The sequence below is a fragment of the Meriones unguiculatus genome, chromosome 2 (assembly GCF_030254825.1).
Source record: "Meriones unguiculatus strain TT.TT164.6M chromosome 2, Bangor_MerUng_6.1, whole genome shotgun sequence".
NCBI classification, from domain to species: domain Eukaryota; kingdom Metazoa; phylum Chordata; class Mammalia; order Rodentia; family Muridae; genus Meriones; species Meriones unguiculatus.
This window is the reverse complement of record NC_083350.1, coordinates 123,087,544-123,108,422: the sequence shown is the minus strand read 5'-3', so window position 1 is coordinate 123,108,422 and position 20,879 is coordinate 123,087,544. Positions and strand designations below refer to the sequence as shown.

Here is a 20,879-nt window from a genome sequence, read left to right as displayed (position 1 = left end):
ATGGAGATAACCTAAGACCCCTGCACAGATGTAACTGGGAAAGTTTCAACTCAAGTATTTTTGAAGAATAAGACAATTGTTCCCCAGTAAGGGGAACAGGGACTATTTCTGACATGAACTCAATGGCAGGCTCTTTGACCTCCCCACCTCCCAAGGGAAGAGCAGCCCTGCTAGGCCACAGAGGAGGACTTTGCAGCCAGGCCTGAAGATACCTGATAAAACAGGGTCAGATGCAAGGGGAGGAGGTCCTCCTCAATCAGTGGACTTGGAAAGGGGTAGGGAGAAGATGAGGGAGGGAGTGTAGGATTGGGAGAGAATGAGGGAGCCAGATACAGCTAGGATACAAAGTTAATAAAGTGTAACTAATATTAAAAAATAAAAATTTAATTAAAAAAGACAATTGTGAGTTTTTTTAATTAAGATTATAAAATGTTTACATCTTTTAGACTAAAAGTTTACCCACAATTTTATCCCTATAGGCTTCTAAATCTGTCTCTGAATTCTGAGGTGGTGTTGGATCAAGATGCAATTGATGTCATAATCCACGTAGCCAGAAATCCACATGGTCGAGACCTTGCCTGGAAGTTTTTCAGAGACAAATGGAAAATACTAAATACCAGGTAGAGATAACAATCTATTCATTTCTGAATGAATGAATGAGTAACAACATTTGAGGAATAGACACACAAGGTTTTGTTAGGTCTATGAACCAAATGGTAAATTTAGACTTTAAAATATTCAGCAAAGATGGCTGTTGCCATTCCTTGAAACTCATGATTTCTCTAACATTCTTCATGTAATAAAGATTGATACCTTTAATTAATGTGAATTCATGGAGAGAGTAAGAAATGTTTAACCAGGCAACTTTGCTTGGAAATTCGTCAAACTGCATAAAGTCAAAATACTTTCATAAAATTTGTAAATTCTGTATATATTATAGAAAAAAAACTATAAATCACATAGAAATGCTATTCCAACAAGAAACTTTACTCTTGTGGAATTGTATTAAATTCTCTATAAATGTAAATATCAAACACCTAAATAAAATAGTGACACGGAGAAGACACATTAATCATTTGGATCATTATATTATTCCAGCTGCAGTAGAATTAATTCCCAGGAGATCTTGTTTCGTGGTGAGAATTCTTCAGCTTCAATTTTAGAAAATATTTCATTATGGATTTAAATATATTATAATAAATGCTAATTTATGTCTCTGATAATCTCTATGGTATTTTAAAATTAAATTTATTATAGAACATGTAAATGCTGCGTGTTATTCTTCAACATAAAATTTCCCAGATAGTAAGCAGATCTAACATTTGGTCTCTTAAAAGCTGATGTAAAAACCACTGTGTGTTTTTCACTCCTTTATCACTTATCCTTGCATAACAAGTTCGTCAGAATGGGTTGTCACAGCTACATACCTTTCTTCTACAGTTTCTTTATTGTCAGAAACCACTGATATAGCTGTAAGACATGCTGACATTTCTGTGTTTTCAGTTCATATCTTAGAATGATGGGAAAATTACAACTTGTGTTGTCATTACGTTTATAATGAATCATGTAACAGTCAGTGAAGTGAAACTAATACATATGAGTATTTCAGTTTAAAGAATTTAAAAAACACAAACAAACCAATTTCTTCTTTGGTTTTATAGACCAGAGCTCAGCAGAATCTATATGTAGACAAATGTCAGTTACTTCCCCTTACTCTGTTTCTCAGCATACTTGTTTTGTCTCTATGAACCTATGGCAACCTTTCAAAAGGTAGAAAGTTTCAGTCTGTAAGTGGCAGGGGTGCCTAACTTCACAGGGAGGAATGCTTTTATCAGCTCCTAGTCTTTTTTTAAATTTAATTTAATTTTATTAATTTCATTTATTCACTTTGTATCTCCCCATAAGCCCCTCCCGATCTCATCCTCCCAATCTCACCTTCCCTCCCCTTCTTCACGCATGCCCCTCCCCAAGTCCACTGATAGGGGAGGTCCTCCTCTCCTTCCTTCTAATCTTAGTCTATCAGATCACATCAGGAGTGGCTGCATTGTCATCTTCTGTGGCCCGGTAAGGTTGTTCCCCCCTCAGAAGGAGGTGATCAAAGAGCAGGCCAATCAGATTATGTTAGAGGCAGTCCCTCTTCCTATTACTATGTAACCCACTTGGACACTAAACTGCCATGGGCTACATCTGTGCAGGGGTTCTAGGTTATCTCCATGCATGGTACTTGGTTGGAGTATGAGTCTCTGAGAAGACCCCTATGTTCAAATTTTCTTGTTCTGTTGCTCTTTTTGTGGAGTTCCTGTCCTCTCCAAATCTGCACAAAACTAAATTCCAAGTGGATCAAAGACCTCAACATAAAACCAGACACATTAAATCAGTTAGAAGAAAAAGTGGGGAAAACCCTAGGACTCATTGGTACAGGAGACAACTTCCTGAACAGAACACCAACAGCACAAGCTCTAAGAGCAACAATCAATAAATGGGACCTCATGAAACTGAAAAGCTTCTGTGAAGCAAAGGACACCGTCATCAAAACAAAATGACTGCCTACAGATTGGGAAAGAATTTTCACCAACCCTTTATCTGACAGAGGGCTAATATCCAGTATATATAAAGAACTAAAGAAGCTGAAAAGCAGCAAACCAAGTAATCCAATTTAAAAAATGGGGAACAGAGCTAAACACAGAACTCTCTGTAGAGGAATATCGAATGGCAGAGAAACACTTAAAGAAATGCTCAACATCATTAGCCATTAGGGAAATGTAAGTCAAAACTACCCTGAGATTTTACTTTACACCGATCAGAATGGCCAAGATGAAAAAGCTTCTATTCTTGTAAGGTCTTGAATGTTAGGGCTCATGGGAAGGACTGTCTAGGATACTGTATTTTCACCTTACAGGTTCGTTCTGGTTTTAGTTTTCATGTGCTTTCATGGCTTCTATTGCTCCCGGAACCATCTCTCTAACTCACACCTTTCATCTGATGTCACCATATAGTAAAGGCATTCCCACTGGGGTATGCTGCTGGAGTTTGCCTTAAAACTAAACCTATAATTTCTTACTTGCCTTTCTTTCCTCAGTAAAAAAATAAAAATAAAAAAATCTTTCTTTTCTTCCTTCAGATAACTATTCACCAGTTGCTCACATCACGCAGCTGGAAGCCTACATAGAAATCTCCCTTCCTTTTAGCAGATGTAATAATAGATCCAAGGTCCTCTCAACTATCTTAAATGTTTCCTACAGGATTTCTTGCTATTTCCTGCCACTTCTTCAGCACATGTTTTTGCTTTTTGTTTTTGTTTTAATTTTTCTTCTCCAGTAGTCTTATAGCAATCTTCCGACTTTCTACCACTGTACTCACACTCACTGCCATATACATGCATATATGACTCTATTATCATCAGACTCTTCTAAAAGGTACATATTCTCTCTTCTGGTCCAGCTTCATAGTCGATGCCTTCCTGGTGAAAATTGATTCAACTTGTCCCTAATTACCATGTGTTTTCTCACTTCCTTGCCTTTTTTTATGTCAGACTTCTACTTGGCACTTCTTTCTCAGAACAACATTGTCTTCAGTTTCAATGCACCTCCCAATTTACAGAGCTGGAGACCTTCTCTCAGTTCTGTACATTATTTCATCAGTGCTGCATCTAGTTACATTAACTTGGAATTATCTCTTTATACATCTAGGTATAACTGCAAAACACGAGGTAAATATTATGCCTTACTCTTTCTTACCTGGGAATGTAAATGAAAACAGGACCTTCCTAGTAAGAAGTGGTTTTTCGTCCTGTGTGGAGAGCCACTTTTCTGACCACATGCTATTTACTTGTATTATTCTTGAAGTGATTGTTTGGTTGTTTGCTTCTTTGAGACAGCAATCCTGAAACTAAGTAGACTAGTCTGTCTTCACACTTACAGCATTCTCCCTGTCTCTGTCTCCTGAATGCTCAGATTGTGGGTTTGTGCCATGGCACTTGGCAGTTTATAATATCGAGTGCCCATCTATTTGCTTTGACTAAGATATCTTTTTTTCTCATCATGGCAATACTCCCATTTGATCCCCTTTAGATGATAGAACTAAGTCCATCAACAGACAAAGCTCTGAAGCTCTCACGAGCTAGGAAAACAAAAGAAAGCATTTAGTAATAATGGGCCTTACTTACATGACTTCAGGCTTACTGTTGGTTATTTGGGCTTCATAAAAGTTGTAATGTATGTCATAGCATAATAGAAGTAGATCAGCAAAGTGAAAGCTTTCCATTCATGGAAATACATTGTTCTGGAATCATAGGTCAAGGAATTGTGATCATCGTGTAAGAATTATCTGATATAACAACTAGATATAAATAATTAGATATTTTAATAACTACATGAGCAACTGATACTCTTTTATGAAGTTTTACTAGAATTCCTAGGTCTATTACGACTAGCCAGAACATGGAATCTGTGTGACATACTGGTTATGCCTGAGATGGTCTTAATTTTCTTCATTTCTTGGGAGACATTTCCCTTACAACAATCTAGATTGCTGTGCACCAGAACATTGTCTAGAAAAGATCATCCTGAGTGAGGTATCCTGGAAGACACATACGGTATATCCTCACTTATAAGTGGATACTAGACCTATAATGTAGGATAAACATATTAAAATCTGTACATATAAAGAAGATAAACAAGAAGGAGGATCCTGAGTAAGATGATCAATCTGCACTTAGAAAGACAAACAGGATGGATATTAGAAAAAAGAGAAAACAAGAAACAGGAGAGAAGCCTACCACAGAGGGTCTCAGAAAGACTCTACCTAGCAGTGTATCAAAGCAGATACTGAGACTCTTAACCAAACTTTGGGTAGAGTGCAGGGAATAATATGAAAGAAGGGGAGTTGGTAAGACCTAGAGAGGACAGGAATTCCACAAGGATAGCAACAGAACCAAAATATCTGGGCACAGGGGTCTTTTCTGAGACTGATACTCCAACCAAAGACCAAGGTCCATTCATGGATATAGCCTAGAACCCCTGCTCAGATGTAGTCCATGGCAGCTCAGTCTGCAAGTGGGTTAGTAAGGAGAACAGGGACTGTCTCTGACATGAACTCAGTGGTAGGCTCTTTGATCACCCCCCCCAGGGAGGAGGAGCCTTACCAGGCCACAGAGGAGGACAATACAGCCAGTCCTGATGAGACCTGATAAGCTAGGGTCAGATGGAAGGGGAGGAGGACCTCCCTGATCAGTTGATATGGAGAGGGGCATGGGAAGAGATGAGGGAGAGAGGGAGGGATTGGTGGTGAATAATGGATGGGGTTACAGCTGGGATACAAAGTGAATAAAATGTAATTAATGTAAAAAAATAAAATTTTAATTAAAATGTGTCCTTTTCTTGGGTCATGGCTTGCAAATATTTGAATTTAATTCTAGGGGCTAGGACTTTTGGCAAGCTCACTGAAACTCAGACTTTCCTGAAACACTGTGCTGCAGGTCAGGTGGATCTGATCGTACCCTCTGGCAATCAATGCTTCTTTGCATTTCTCACTCCTGAAAGGAATGACTAGTACTGTCCAGAGAGTTGGTGATCACTGACTGCTCTGGCAAATGCAACCCTTGGGAAAGACTCCAAAAACCGTTATAGCAAGATTGCTTAAATTACTGCCTAGGTAGGCATTAAGACTTTTTTTCTTTTATCTTTGTAGGTATGGAGAAGCATTATTTATGAATTCCAAACTTATCAGTGGAGTTACAGAATTTCTAAATACAGAAGGCGAACTTAAAGAGGTAAACATCTTCTTACAACCTTCTTATATCAGCATATAAAATTACAAATTTGCTACAAGGACTTCTTTACATTAGATTCATACCAGTTCCTCTTACCCCACCCCCTAGTCAGATGCATAAAAACCTATATACACACGTTTGCATGTACTCAAATGCACACATGCACATAAATACACACACACATTTATCCTTAAAACATTACCTGCAAAGAAATCTCTAACATATTACATGTTGAATGACTGTGAACAATGACGAGGGTTGTGAAAACTGTTCAAATGTAATCAATTCCATAACTGGGCACCAACCATTCCAGCGATCTTTGAGCCGACTGGTGCTTCTCAAAGGACTCTGTGAACTCAGTATAAACCATTCACCAACAGCAATGCCAAAGACTACAGGTGCAAAAGAAACTGTGCTTGATGCTGAGGTGCCCAGTAAAAGCCTCATTGCTGAGGGAGACAAAGTAGCCTGCTGAAGTTATTCAGTCTATTAAATGGAATAAATTCATATTTGTAAGAAGGAATACAGGTGGTAACACACATTGAAAGTAATAGTTTGCCTCAGATAAATTGCTTGGCTCCATCACAAGTTAATTTTATGAATGGGAATAAGCTTGACTTTTTAATGAACTTGCGCCTAGGCTCTGGAATATCTGTCTTTTCCTTTCCCTGTTATATCTCTCAGTATGTTAAGATCTAGTTGTCTCCTTTCCCTTCACTAGCTCCTGTCTGTATGAGAGAGGGATATGAAATGGGGACTCATCAATCAAATAGGAAAAAGCATATCAAAATAATTTTTTGTTTGAATATGATAATTGATGCTGCCCTTTCCTCTTCTGCTTTCACAATACATAGCTAACATCCAGCACAGAAACTCTTGGTTTTATTAGTGCTCATAGATGACAGGCTGGAAGCTGTGAATGGCAGATGATCTCACTGAGGAACATTCCTTTAGAAGTACTGGACCTGGAGCCTCTGTCACACCTGTTAATATTTCCCAGTTTCCTGGAAGCATCTCCGTTTGCTAATGTAGGATTTGTCAAATGCGTACTGGGCTGATTTTGAGGCTCTGATTCTAGTGATGTAAAAGCCCTTCATTCCCTCTGCTATGCGTGTTCCCAACCCTGAATATTTAGCTTTGAAATCCCTGAATTAGTTACTTTTTTTTAAATTAAAGAAACAAAATAGAAGGGGCTTTTATGTGCCCACAGGAAACAGGAGGCATGTGCAGTTTATAATTGCTTTCATTATTTTTACCTTTATACTGAGTGCTTTTAATATCATGATTTATTATTTAGCATTCAAGAAATAAAGGGCTGATTTAGTGAAACCCCCCACAAACAGTGAATTGAGCATAGAAGTGGAGTCTTTCCTTTCCTTTCCCCTGTCCATCCTGTTTCTCTCTTATCTCCTGTCTCCCTTTCACCTTTGTCCCTCTTTTTTTTTTTTTTTTTTTTTTTTTTTTGTCTATGATTCTTATATTCCCTGTTTGGATAATACGAAGGTCACAAACTCATGTTTTACATTAAGGTTTAGTTGAATTTATCACACACAAACCATCTTGTTTTATACATTTCACTTACATATTTAAATTTTGTTCTTTAATTAATTGCCATTTAAACGGTGCAAGCTACCCCTATCATGAAAGTTGTGATTTCAAAAGTGAAACTAAGTTGTGGCTTTGATTCCATTATCTTCAAAGCAGCCAGCTTAACAATGCAGGCTCTCAGCGGAATGAGCAATGAGCTGTTTCACTGTGGACTTGCTTGCTCTCACTCTCTAGTCTCACAATTTTGCCAGAAGCCTTTCTGTACCTTCACCACCTCACCATTTTCTGTAAAAGTAAGGGTGTTATTTTGAGGTGGGATGGGGTTTAATTTGTGGTGTCAATAACCTCTTCCTCAAGCAGAAAGTGTTAGGCAAGATCAATGTCTTCCCTTTGAGGATTATTATTGCTAAGTTTGTAGATCCAAAGGGAATCAGCCCTTTCGTGAGTTATAAACTGTTTTTGATTCTTTTTATTTTTAATTAAGTGACTTGTCTATGTCTGCACATGGGTGTGTGCTTGTGAATGCAGGTGCAGCAAAGAGGCCAGAAAAGGCTTTTAGAGCATTTTGAGCTGGAGTTACAGGCTGTTTGAGCTGACTGAAGAGTATGATGGGAACCTATCTTGGGTCCACAGCAAGAGGAATACGCTCTCAAGAGCTGAGCCATCTCTCCATTCCTCTGGAAAAAAAAAAAAATCATTAACATTTCAATGACCATTATCAGCTTCAAAGAGATTATGTAGAGAAACATATTCTGTTTTATGGTCCATTCCCTCAAACTGTTCTAGTGCCTAAGACTGGTGTTTAACTCTTAATTGAAATTTGACAGATATTCCTGCATGAGGGAACCCATCCTTTCCTTAATTTTAAATTAGCAGAAGTACAACTTCATGGAACCCCAGAGATCTCTGTCAATTTTCATGCTAATGTCCACTGAGCACTTTCCCCTTGTGGTTTGTCCTTCTCTGAACCTAACATAATACCCTACATTACCTCCAACACAAAAGGCTTCATCAGCAACCTTAAAGGGAAGTTGTTTTTATTTTTTTTAACCTCATAATAGGCCAATAGCTAATTCTATTTAGAACTATATTTACCAAAACTATATTATGTTTTGTATTTCACTCTTAAAGTATTTTATGATGCCAGAGTCTAGGATATTTAAATAAGATATTTTTTAATCTTAAACAGGTTTTTAAAAGACAGATTAATAATCAGACCTAGAAGTGCTGTGCTAAGAAAATCAGAGGGCATGAGCATTACTGCCAATTTACTAAATTTTGCTTTACACAAGTGTCTAAACTTGTTCATAATAAAAGCAGGACAGACAAATATCTCAAAACCCAGTTAAGATCAAATCTAACAGTGACAGAAAAAAATCTAGCAAAGAGCCTGAGAAATAAGCAGAACAGAATGCCAAGTGCCTTCATCCATGCTAAGCCTGCACAGGCAAGCATGTTCTGCTAGACACCACAGGCCCCTCAGGGACTTGTAAGGAGGCTCAGAACACAAGCTCTCCATACGCAGTGCTGGCAGTGCTGAGGAGTACAGGCTACGTGATCAATGCATGGAAACTGTGGAAAGCGTGCCAGGTGTATTCTGATGAATTAGCTCCTCTTCCAATATACGAGTCACCTCAGGATTGCTGAGCTCACAAGGGAGGTATTTAGCTCACTTCAATCATAATTTGAGAAATGAAACTCTAGGGATCTACTAGTTATACTGTCTATAGAGTTCTCTTGCATGATAATCTGACTTTCTGTCATGGTGTCAGTAATAGATCATGTTCAAGCCTGTGGCTTGGAGTTTTCTTCATGTGTTCAGCTTGTCTCACTAAGAGACTTAGAACATCATTACCTGATTGAAAGTTTCCAAAGGACCATTGATCATTCTCTGGCATGTTCAATGAATACCTAGGAACAATACTATATTGCAGAACACATTTTAAAGAGAAGTGGGTGTATTTTCTCATTGACAGTTAATATGTAATTAAATATACTGTGATAATATGTTCTGTAATAAATCACACAATTCAAAATTGAATAAAATGCATTATTCATTGCAAAAAGTCATAGACTGAATCTGTCTGAATGTGAATGAAAATGTATCATTGTATTAATGGGATTTCAAACTGAAATTCAGATACTTCCTGGGCATGTTTATATGCATGCAAGCATTGTATATGGTATATGTTTGTATAGAGCAGTGCCTAAAATTTGGGAAAGTGCAAAAAGAATTCCTCAAAGCATTCTTTCTTCCTTTTTCTTAATATCTATACTTTTAGTCAAATATGTTAACTTTAGAATAGTAAAATGATTCTCAGTTGTGCATTAAATATTGTATGATTGCTTTAAAATACAGTGATTTTGATGTCTGTCTTAGTTAGCATTTCTATTGCTGCAATGAACACTGCCACCCAAAAGCATGTTGGGGAGGAAAGGGTTCATCAGCAAAGGAAATCAGGACATGAACTCAAATGGAGAAGGATCCTGGAGACAAGAGTTGATGCAGAGGCCATGGAGAGGTGCTACATTCTAGCTTTCTCAGCCAGCTTTATTATAGAACTTAGGACCACCAGATCAGGTATGGAACTACCCATACTGGTTTGGGCCCTCCCACATCAATCACTAATCAATCAAATGCCTTACAACCAAGTCTTTCATTTTATTTTGTTTTATTTATTTTTTATATTAATCACAGTCTATTCACTTTGTATCCCAGCTGTAGCCACCTCCCTCATTCCTTCTCAATCTCCTCCCATGCTCTTCTCTTAGTCCACTTATGGGGGAAGTCCTCCTCCCCTTCCATCTGACCCTGGTCTATCAGATCTCATCAGGACTGTATGCATCGTCTTCCTCTGTGGCCTGGTAAGGCTGCTCCCCCTCCTCAGGGAGAGGTGATCAAAGAGCCAGGCACTGAGTTCATGTCAGAGACAGACCGTGTTTTCCTTACTAGGGAATCCACTTGGATACTGAGCTGCCATGGGCGACATCTGTGCAGGGGTTCTGTGTTATCTCCATGCTCGGTCCTTGGTTGGAGTATAAATCTCAGAAAATACCCCTGTGCTCAGATTTCTTGGTTCTGTTGCTCTCCTTGTGGAGCTCCTCTGTCCTCCAGGTTTTTCTATCTCCCCCTTCTTTCATAAGATTCCCTCTACTCTGACCAATGTTTGGTTATGAGTCTCAGCATTTGCTTTGATACCTTGCTGGGTAGAGTCATTTAGAGGCCCTCTGTAGTAGGGTCTTATCCTGTTCCCTGTTTTCCCACTTTTCTGATGCTCATCTTTTTGCCTTTCTGAGTGAGTATTGATCATTTTACCCAGGGTCCTCCTTCTTGCTTAGCTTCATTAGGTTTACATATTTTAGTATGAAAAATGCAAATAGATCCATATTTATTACCCTGCGCAAAAATAAAGTCCAAGTGGATCAACAACCTCAACATAAAACCAGATACACTATATCTGTTAGAAGAAAAAGTAGAGAAGAGCCTTGACATCATTGGCACAGGAGACAACTTCTTGAACAGAACACCAACAGCACAGGCTCGAAGAGCAACAATCAACAAATGGGACCTCATGAAACTGAAAAACTTCTGTAAAGCAAATGACATGATTGTCAGAACAAAATGGCAGCCTACAGATTGGAAAAGGATCTCCACTAACCTTATATCTGACAGAGTGCTAATATCCAGACTATATAATGAACTCAAGAAGTTAAAAAGCAACAAATCAAGTAATCCAATTTTAAAAATGGAGTACAGAGTTAAACAGAGAATTCTCAATAGAAGAATATCGAATGGCAGAGAAATAAAAGAAATTCTCAATGTCCTTATTTATCAGGGAAAGGCAAATCAAAATGACCCTGAGATTTCACCTGACACTCATCAGAATGGCTAAGATCAAAAACTCAAGTGAGGATACATACTGTAGAGGATGTGGAGAAAGAGGAACCCTACTCCATTGCTGGTGGGAATGTAAACTTTTACAACCATTTGTAAATTAATCTGGTGCATTTTCAGAAAATGAGGAATAGTGTTTCCTCAAGATCCAGCTATACCATTCCTAGGCATATATCCAAAATATGCTCAAGTACGTAACAAGGACATTTGCTCAACCATGTTCATAGCAGCTTTATTTGTAATAGCCAGAATCTGGAAACAACCCAGATGTCCCTCAATGGAGTAATAGATATAGAAATTGTGGTACATTTACACAAGGGCATACTACTCAGCAATTAAAAACAAGGAAATAATGAAATTTGCAGGTAAATGGTGGGAACTAGAAAAGATCATCCTGAGTGAGATATCACAGAAGCAGAAAGAAACACATGGTATACACTTACTTATAAGTGTATACAGCCAGGTCTTATAGAGGCATTTTCTCAATTGAGGTTCCTTCCTTTCATATAAATCTATGTTTATATGTTGACATAAGTCAAGCCAGTACAATGTCATTTCAAGTACGTAGTTTTGTGACATGTTTTTCTGTTGCCAACACTGCCAGATGATAACATTCAGAAAATCTATGTGTATGAAGTCATCAAACATCATCATAAACAAACCAAGATGTCTATAAAGTAAAATCCAATTATTTCAGAGATGTAGAATTGACTGCATTTTCAGTACCTCCACATTTCACTCTTCCTGCCCCCATCTTATCTTGAGGCCCAGAATCTCATTCCTGGCAGAGTCTCCATGTGGCACCCTCCATGTGATGGATCACACCCCACACTAATTACAGCACATAATGTCTCTTTGCTATGAGTCGATTTTTCACATTTGTCTGTTAGCACTGTAATTGTTGGTTGGTTGCCAGTTTCTTAAGGCACACAGAACAAATAGCAAAGCTGCTAGTGTTTTGATATTGAACCAAATTCCTTGAGTCTTTCAGAGTATATGAGCTCTCTAAATAAAAACTTCTACCAGGAAAACTATGACAAAGCATTTCAAAATTTTAACTTCAGTGCCCAAATTCTCTGACTAAATGAGACAGCATTCCTTCCTTACCGTAAACAATCCAATATTTCTAAATATCTAATATCCTTTCTTATCCTAGATATCCAATATCTCTAAATCTAACTGTTTGGTTGGTTATGAGGTTATTAACCACAAGGTTCATAGCACCACTGCTTTGTTCTATCATCTAGCTACTTTGGTAAGCTCTTGACACAGAAGATAGTTTTAAGTCCCATTCTACTAATTTTTAGAATGAGACTAACATTTTCTTTGTTCTGATAGAAAAGTGAAACTTTAGTGTTATAATTTCAATGCTCTTTGCTATGGTAGATTTACCTTGTAGTTAGACCTGGTTGTTGATGCTATACCACCAACCTATTTTAACAGATACATTAAATTTTCTATTTTATTATCTGTTATGCCCTGTGTATCTTGGGTCCTGGGACTCTGGCTGGGGTCAGTGTGACAATAACAGAAGGGTAGATACATACATAGTAAAGCTGGGATCAGAAAGGACTCACTTACGCGATCAGCTGTGGCCACCACAACATGGAACCTCTGCAGGTTTATTAGGTACAGCACAGGGCCAGTGGCCCGCTGATCTGAGTAGAAGGTCTCTACATGGGAAGAGTCTAAAGATGTAACATCCAGGAGAAGAATGTTACATTCCCTAATCTTTGCATACACTAGTTAGTCTTCCATAAACACTCATACTCAAACTCCCAAGGAATGTTTTGCCATCCATCTTGAGCCAGGCCTATATGCTTAAATTGACTTTGCCAATTTATCATGAGTCAAGTGGTCTTGGGGGTCTGTGCTAATGTCAAAATACATTTTCATTTGGGGCTTCACACACTCATGATTTTTCCACTTTATACAGTTATCTCCTAAAGAAACAAATTTGAAATTAGAGAAATTGTAATGCCCACAAAATTTTTCTGTGCAATTCAGAGTAGATCACATTGCAAGTAGACATGACCTATAAAACTGTTCTTCAGAATTTCTTATGTGCATGGGCTCCTCTTATTCTTGATCTTCTCTTCTGTCTTTCCAACCTATGTCTAGTGCCCTCTTTATTACAAATCTCTTTCCCACACCTAATGTTTTGTTTTGTTTCATGACCCATTGAGTTTAACCAAAGTCTTCTGTGTGACCATAGCTTTGAAATTTTTCACTGGAGCCTGGTGGACTTGCTGGGAGTCCTGGGGACACAACTAAAGATAGTGACTGTATTCACAAATCTATCAGTAACCAATTAGTTCGCCAGTAAGGTGAAGCACCTCACAAGTCCCCTCTCCATTAAACTGAAGACAGAGCCAGTATCTCATAGGACAATTGCCAGTAACTGCAGCTTCTCTAGGTCCATGATAACAATGGCTATGTTTTATCTGGAGCAAGCCACTTTGCAACTCTGTCTTCTGACCCTTGCATTTTTTTTTACCTCTTTCAATGTTTATTTTCATTTCAAACTTGTTCCATATTAGTATATTGACTACCAATTATGATTAGGTTACCAGTCTGGCCCGTTTAATGAAGAAGCAGTACGTCAATCAATGAAACAACAAATTTTGGTTTTATGGAGAAAAAGAGATCATTTATATAGCAGCCACATGTTGAGAAATGGGTAAACAAGTCTCAAACCTGCAAACATGAGGATAGGGTTTGGGAAGAAGAGTTGGAGTAGATAGGCAAGGTGAATAAAGTGATCAGTGTGTTGTTAATTCAGAATTAATCTTTATAGCTTTTTATAGGATACCTGTTCAGAAATTGCCAGTGTTAACATGATCTGTTGGGGAGAGATATTGGTCCTAAAAATATCAAAATGTCATCTAGAAGACATCTGCTGAGGCTTAAGTGATACCCGTAGGTTAAACAAACACAGCTTCAAGTTCCTGAAAAGTATCTCGGGGAAGGGGAGTGGTGCCATCACCAACACACCAGATATGTGAGCTCCATTTGGCAAAAGCAGTGGCAGAGCACGGATGTGGTGCTTAGGCGAGTGTAACTCAAAGCAAGTGGAGGTAGAGGGTTCATTTAGGTTTTCCTAGGTTTCCATGTGATGCTTCATCTCAAGCGCATTCTTATTTGTGCGTGTTCCACATAATTCATAATAGTACATGTAGATTCACCATGTTCAATTTCTCTTTCCAGCTAAAGAACTTCATGAAGACTTACGATGGCGTGGCATCTGCTTCTTTCTCACGGGCTGTGGAAACCGTGGAAGCCAATGTGCGCTGGAAAAGGCTTTATCAAGATGAGCTCTTCCAGTGGCTGGGAAAAGCCATGAGGCACTAATATGCATCACTTATAGAGGACTCAACCTAGAATTCTGTGAGAGGATGTGCTTTCTGTGCAGTGAGGAGGCTAGCCAGAGTTTCAGCGTTGATTTTGTTTTTTTGTTTGTTTGTTTTGTTTTGTTTTGTCTATCAGTGTGTGGGGAGTGCGGATATTTTTCTTTCTTCCATTCACTCCACATTTGTTTTTCTACTGGATGTTTCTCTGTAAAGAACACTTGCAAGTGATGCTTGCCCTGGTTACTTCAGATGTACATCCCCTGCTGTTCAGGACCAAACACGGTAGTGGGTGCATGTTCACGCTGCAGTCAGTTTGGAAAACCCCATTCAGAATATTCTGTGCATGGATATACGGTCCCGCCTGTGTTCCAGCATGCTTATTTAACATGTCCAGTGTTGTATGTGAATATATGTACATCCAGAATGGGCATTATGCGAAAGCACAAAGATTACCTATGACAATCAGTGTTGCAATGAAAGTAAAACGTCTTCAGAAGGGAATGTTCGTCTCAGCTACAGACAACAGGAGAGATAAAAAGCACTCTCTAAGCGTTCTGCGGCATTTGTTTCAGCACTTGGATTGTCTGGAAATGACTATTGTGTTGCTAACTCATTTTGTTTGAGTTAAAGCTGTGTATACACTTGCAAAGATGTACAGATTGTATGTACATATGCGTATGTACATAAGGAAGCACCATATGTGTATATAGTATGTTGTACATGCACCTGTGCAAAGAATCTCTTCAGATCAAAGGAAATTTAACTCTTTTTATAAACGTGTGAATACTTGGAAGAGGTTTCAAAGAGTTTGTCTCAACGTTTTCCTTCCTTCTTTATAGCTCACTTTCTTAACTGCTTTTTTGTGTGTTCTGAAGAATGATCTATTCTACTACATTAAGCTTATTTCTAACAAAAATACACTTGTAAACTAACCACTTGGCAAATTCTCTTAAGTCAGTGACAGCCTTTCTCACTATTTTCTGTAATTACTTTGATCAACATTCCTATTGCATAGAACAATTTTGTGTATATTTAGAAAAATGATCACTGTTGAGAAAGTGGTTATGTACAGCTTCTCTGTCTTTCTTACCTTAAGTAGTTAAATTCTATGTGTGTGCTGATCTTCATGCGTATATTGCTCCTATCCTCCATTAAGCAACCATACCTCAACAGGTCTATTAGCATTTAATGACCTTTTATGCCAGTTGTGCCCTCCCTTATGACACAAAGTCGCTTTTATGCTGTGTTACTGTACAAAGCCTTCGGGAATCAGCAACCCTGTTCTAACTGGGAAATTCCATGGCTACATGTAACACAACTCGGTCTCAGTGTGTTTCTCACCCAGAAGGCCAGCTCCGTGCTTTAGAGTTGACATGTTTTAAGTTTAGTATTGTAAAATACTGATACAACTACAATGTTGAGTCAACTATTGTGAAACCCCTACTATTTTCCTGTAGTGTTCAGCTCTTCCAAATATTGCAAATCACTGAAACAATGGATTCCAAGACTGTCACTCAATGGTAGAAGGAAATCATTCACAAAGCAGGAGTCATAGAATTATTTGGTTTGTAGAAATGGAAAACAATTTCCCAACCAACAGACTAAGTTACAACTTAGTAACTTGAACCTTATCATGTAAGCAGTTAATGCATTATTTCTGACACCTACAATTTTCAACACTCCATTCAATTAAATACATGAATTTGAAGTACTGCGTGGTATTGAAGAGTTCTGGTTTTGCTTAGTATGAAATTTGGGTTACCTATTGGAAGTAAGCAAGTTCTAAAATATAACATACATCGACAGTATACAGCCATGAAGGCCTCCGATATCCATTATAACACTGGTGAATTCAGTTCACGGGGACAGGGCTGCTCAAGGGATGTCTTGTTTTGTTTCCTGAAGTAGTGAAAAATGCTTAGAGTGGTGGCTTTTCATCTTAAGTGAGTTGTCATTTTCAACTCTGAGTTTATGGGGCTTTCTTGGTTCTTCTTCCTTCTCATTGTTAGTAGTCATAATCTTCTTTTGGTATTTTAGTGGCCTTGAATACAACCAGTTTAGCTATAATCTAAATCCTCAGTGTAGATTTAACGTGCAATGTTTATACCTCATACAGTACTTGTTCAGTGGTACAGGCGTACCAACGGCATCAAGAAAGCATTTATTGCTCTACACATTTTTTTTTCTGTTTTTTAACCTTTCCAATGTTGAAATTATATCAGGCTTTAAAGTTTCTTTTTAGTTGCTTAAATAAGTAATATTTTCCAAATAATAAAATAACCAATGGAATCTCTTGGAATATTCTGTAAAATGTAGCTATAAAATTATATTTTCTACTTAGAGTTTTTATCTTTCTCTCCTGTGCATTTTACAAATCAATTATCTACATGAAATAACGATGTTTTGAAAGTGTCCATTATCTAATCTCAAAATTTTCCTGTGCCAATATATGTGTAACAGCAAATTTTTGTTTTAACTAGAAAATAATAGACTATTTGCCACTTTGGGTATTCATTATCTCCAAGTAACTTGTAAATAAAATGTTTTCCCCATTTTTACACATTTTTCATAAATTTTCTTACAGTCTTTGAAGTTTCAAAAGCCACATGATTTCAAACTTAGAAGGCTGACATGTATAATACCTCCTATGTTTCTTGAAGTTCGTTAACATGGACTTTTACTGGACTATAACTCCCTAAGCTTTATATGATTTTAAGATAATTGTATTATATTTGGATTTTATGATATTCAGTACATACATATAGCTAAAATATTACAATGTTATTAGTGATGCCATGAATTTTTAAAATTCATTCCACTCTTAATAACTTTTACAAATGCTGATTTGATTCTTCACAAAACCACAGTGCATGTTTGAATTCTTCATACAGATGAAATGAAGTTGAGAACAGCCATTTGCACCCTTAAAACCCCAATTATGATGTAGCCTAAATCCCTCAACAGAGATTGTCTACGACTAACATACAGTATAGTGTTTTTAATTTAGTATATTGTTTACATCTCCCACAGCAGATCTGCTATTGCTCATAATTTACATAAATCTTAAGACAGTGATGGTTTGTTTCACTTTCAATGCCTTCATCTGATAGTGGAAAGAGATAACAGCTCTAGAATGCACAGAGAAAGGTTCTATCATCTATATAATTGAAAACAATATTCAGTAGAAGAGCAGTTGATTATTTTTATGTATGAAGCCCAACTATTTTCTGTACTAATTTTAAAACTTCTGTATAACTTTCATTGTTTGATTTCACAATGCTAGTATTTTATAGAAATGTGAACCAGTTTGAAATTAAAACAACATCATAAAGTTTAAAAATTATTAAATGGAATAAAAATTGGGACAGAATATTTGAGAAAAGCTGTTTGTACAATTTAGCAATGTTGCTAATCTTCAGAAAGATGGTTTAATCCTCTTGTCAAGGTGTCTCAAATATGCAAAAATGCTGTTAGCTTTATTTGTTGGCTTTAAGTAAATCATTTGTTCTTTCAAGCAGATTCAGCAATGCTGATCTTAGGCAATAATTTATGAACCATGCTGAAATTTCATTTTTTTTTAATTATATAAAATTAGCCCTCAGCTCCACTACCTTGAGCAAGTTTTAAAACCAAATATTTCATTTTGGGATGGATTTAATAAAAGTCTAGTCTAAAACAGCTTTTGTTTTCAATTTCACTTCATGAAATTTTATTTTAAAATTTCAGCAAGAAAAGTTACAAATATTTTAGAAGAGTTTAAATAGACTTATTAAACACAGGTTCTCAAGTTGAAGATGCTTGCATTCTTCTAGTCTTTAAGTTTATTTTTTAATTATTCAACTAATTTACATTTTGTGATTTTTGCATAGCTTTCACAATCAACACTTTAAAAACTTTTATATTGAATGTTTATTTTTATTTATATTAATAATTTATATTGAATTTAAGATTGCTTCAAGAGTTTGTCATTCTCTTATTGCTAGTTCATATACTGATACGATAACACAGAGGAAAAAAGAAGGCTTCATTTTTGTTCAGATTTTTTTAAATTAATAATTATAGGGAACTTTGATGTAAGCATGCAAACATATTAAGCTTCAGACACACTGTAGGTATGATCTCATGTAATAAATCTGTAAAATGGTATTGATTCTTTGAGAGGATGGAGGCTGAAAGCCAATGGTTTCTTTGAGTTACTAGTATTACAGAGGCCTCAAGATTGTAAACTTAAGCTTTACATGACACAAATCAGTCACTTCTGTGCCGCTGTCGAGCCTGAGCGAGACATCATCCATGCACACAGCCAGTGGGAGATTTGACTATTTACTTCTCTCACACCTCTCCCAGTTTCGTTGTCATGATCTCATTTAAAATAAGTGTTAATTGGTGTATTTTCGCTTATCACTCATTTATTACCAAGGTTACTTCACAGGTTTTCTAAAACTGTTTTCATCACAAAAATTTTACATTTTGTTCTTGAGGGCTTTAAACTATAAGTAAGTGGCACTCAGCCAATGAGCCATATTAAAAAAGAAAAGAAAAAAGAAATCAGTGAAAAAGAGGACTATTGCAAAGCATTTCAGCAGTGTCTCACAAAGACGAGGTTAAACCTGTCTCTGCATGTAGAAGAGACCTATGAGGCATCCACAACTTTTCTATTGCTTCGCAAAGAGATTAGAAAAAAAAAATCTCTCTCTCCGTAGAACTGTAGGTGAAGCGCACTGCTTAATTTACTTGAAGTTATGTTTTGAACGGCCCTGCTGTGCGAAGATCCGGTCTAAGCTAACTGCTTTGATGTGCTCCTGTACAGGTCAACTTGCTTCTAATGGCACACATTTTTCTTATGTCATGTAAGTAAATGAAAGAGCAAAGCGTATTATAGGAAACATAATAGTGGAGTTAAGGGCACATGGCTCAAATGTGCAGAGCATTTATTTTCTGCTAATCGTCGCTGCAAGGCTCAACGGATTCCATTTGCTCTTATGTACAAGTCTGTCGCTACCTTCATGTAGTGTGTAACCTACTGGGTGCAAACTCATTAGAAATTCTTTGTTCTTTGTTTTGTTTTAAATAGGGATTTTTAACTGTCATTTCTCAACTGCAAAATATTTTTAAAATGGATTTCTTCCCCAAAGTTTTATTCTAGTCTTCACAGTATTGTGTGACAGTAATCTCACGTTAGCTTTTTAAAGGACACCTGTCGATGGGCAAATATTGGTATATGTTCAGTCTATCATGACTATGGTTTATTCTCTTGCTTTTTAATAATCTTGTACAACAGGTAAGCACTATAAAAACGCATTATCATTATGATCTTACACATTCTCAGTTACCTAAACTGTAAGATAAATTTTACCTTTGAGATTTTACTTTTGGCTGTCTGGCCAAGTCTGAATTTATCAGATAATTAAATATTACATCTTAGGACTATTCCTAATAAACAACCTTCCCAGTAACAATGTTTATTTACTTAAAACCATATACCAGATTTACTTAGCATGTGCCATATGGAAGTATATTTTTCTCCTTTCTAATATTTTATGATTTGGGAATAAAAAGGTTATGGTCTCTTAGTAAACATGAGTTCTAAAGCATTTGCTAAATAAATAACCATATGTTAGCTTAGCAGATAAATGTTTTCTTTGGTGTAATTTCAAGATTATTCAGTAAAAACTGAATCTATGTATTCAACATGAAATTTTAATTCTTTTCTGACCAAATACTAAAAAAATAATTTTTCTAAATAAGAAAATTTGTCTACTTATCTTAAGCAGAAAAAATGAAATTTTGCCTATGATAATAAAATTTTGTACAGTAAAGTGTAATTCATGTGCAATCGTCTGATGTGCGGATAAGGCTGAGAGAAATAACAGCTCCTGCATGTTTTAGTGTCCTGCTTTTTAGGAGAGCCCGTTTACAGAGCTGTGGATACACAGAGTATATATGCCCACAGAAGAAGAACCACTCTCTCCTGCATAAGAGGCCAGAAAGGAAATAGATATGCTGATGCTAGACTAAGGAAGTCTATATTTGTAATATATTGTATAAAGAGAAAAACCAATTCAGTCTCCATTCTAATTATATCTTTAGTCATCTGCACTTTGGTAAAAATGATTTCACCTGAAATGCATTTCAGATTGCTTTTTAATAGGTTTTCCTACATTCATCAGACTGTCAGGCTCCCAGGATCTTAAGAACAGTTTCCAATAACAACAGAACATAAAATATACATAATCACGCTCGTAAGCAGCACTCAAGCCATGCTTTTCAATACCTCTGGACTTTTCTCTTTGTAAGAATTGGTCAGGAGTATAAG

General features: G+C 36.9%; 1 protein-coding gene across 2 annotated transcripts in view; it reads left to right on the top strand.

The window, feature by feature from the left end:
- The window catches only part of Trhde (thyrotropin releasing hormone degrading enzyme), a 471,067-nt gene extending 453,946 nt beyond the window's left edge, over positions 1 to 17,121 (top strand). For both annotated transcript variants that reach the window (XM_060378067.1, XM_060378066.1), the window contains exons 17-19: positions 480 to 620; positions 5,689 to 5,770; positions 14,421 to 17,121. In XM_060378067.1, coding sequence (XP_060234050.1) covers positions 480 to 620; positions 5,689 to 5,770; positions 14,421 to 14,564 — 367 coding nt within the window. In that variant the 3' untranslated portion in view covers positions 14,565 to 17,121. The remainder of the gene's footprint in view (positions 1 to 479; positions 621 to 5,688; positions 5,771 to 14,420) is intronic.
- The last annotated feature ends 3,758 nt before the right edge of the window (positions 17,122 to 20,879 follow it).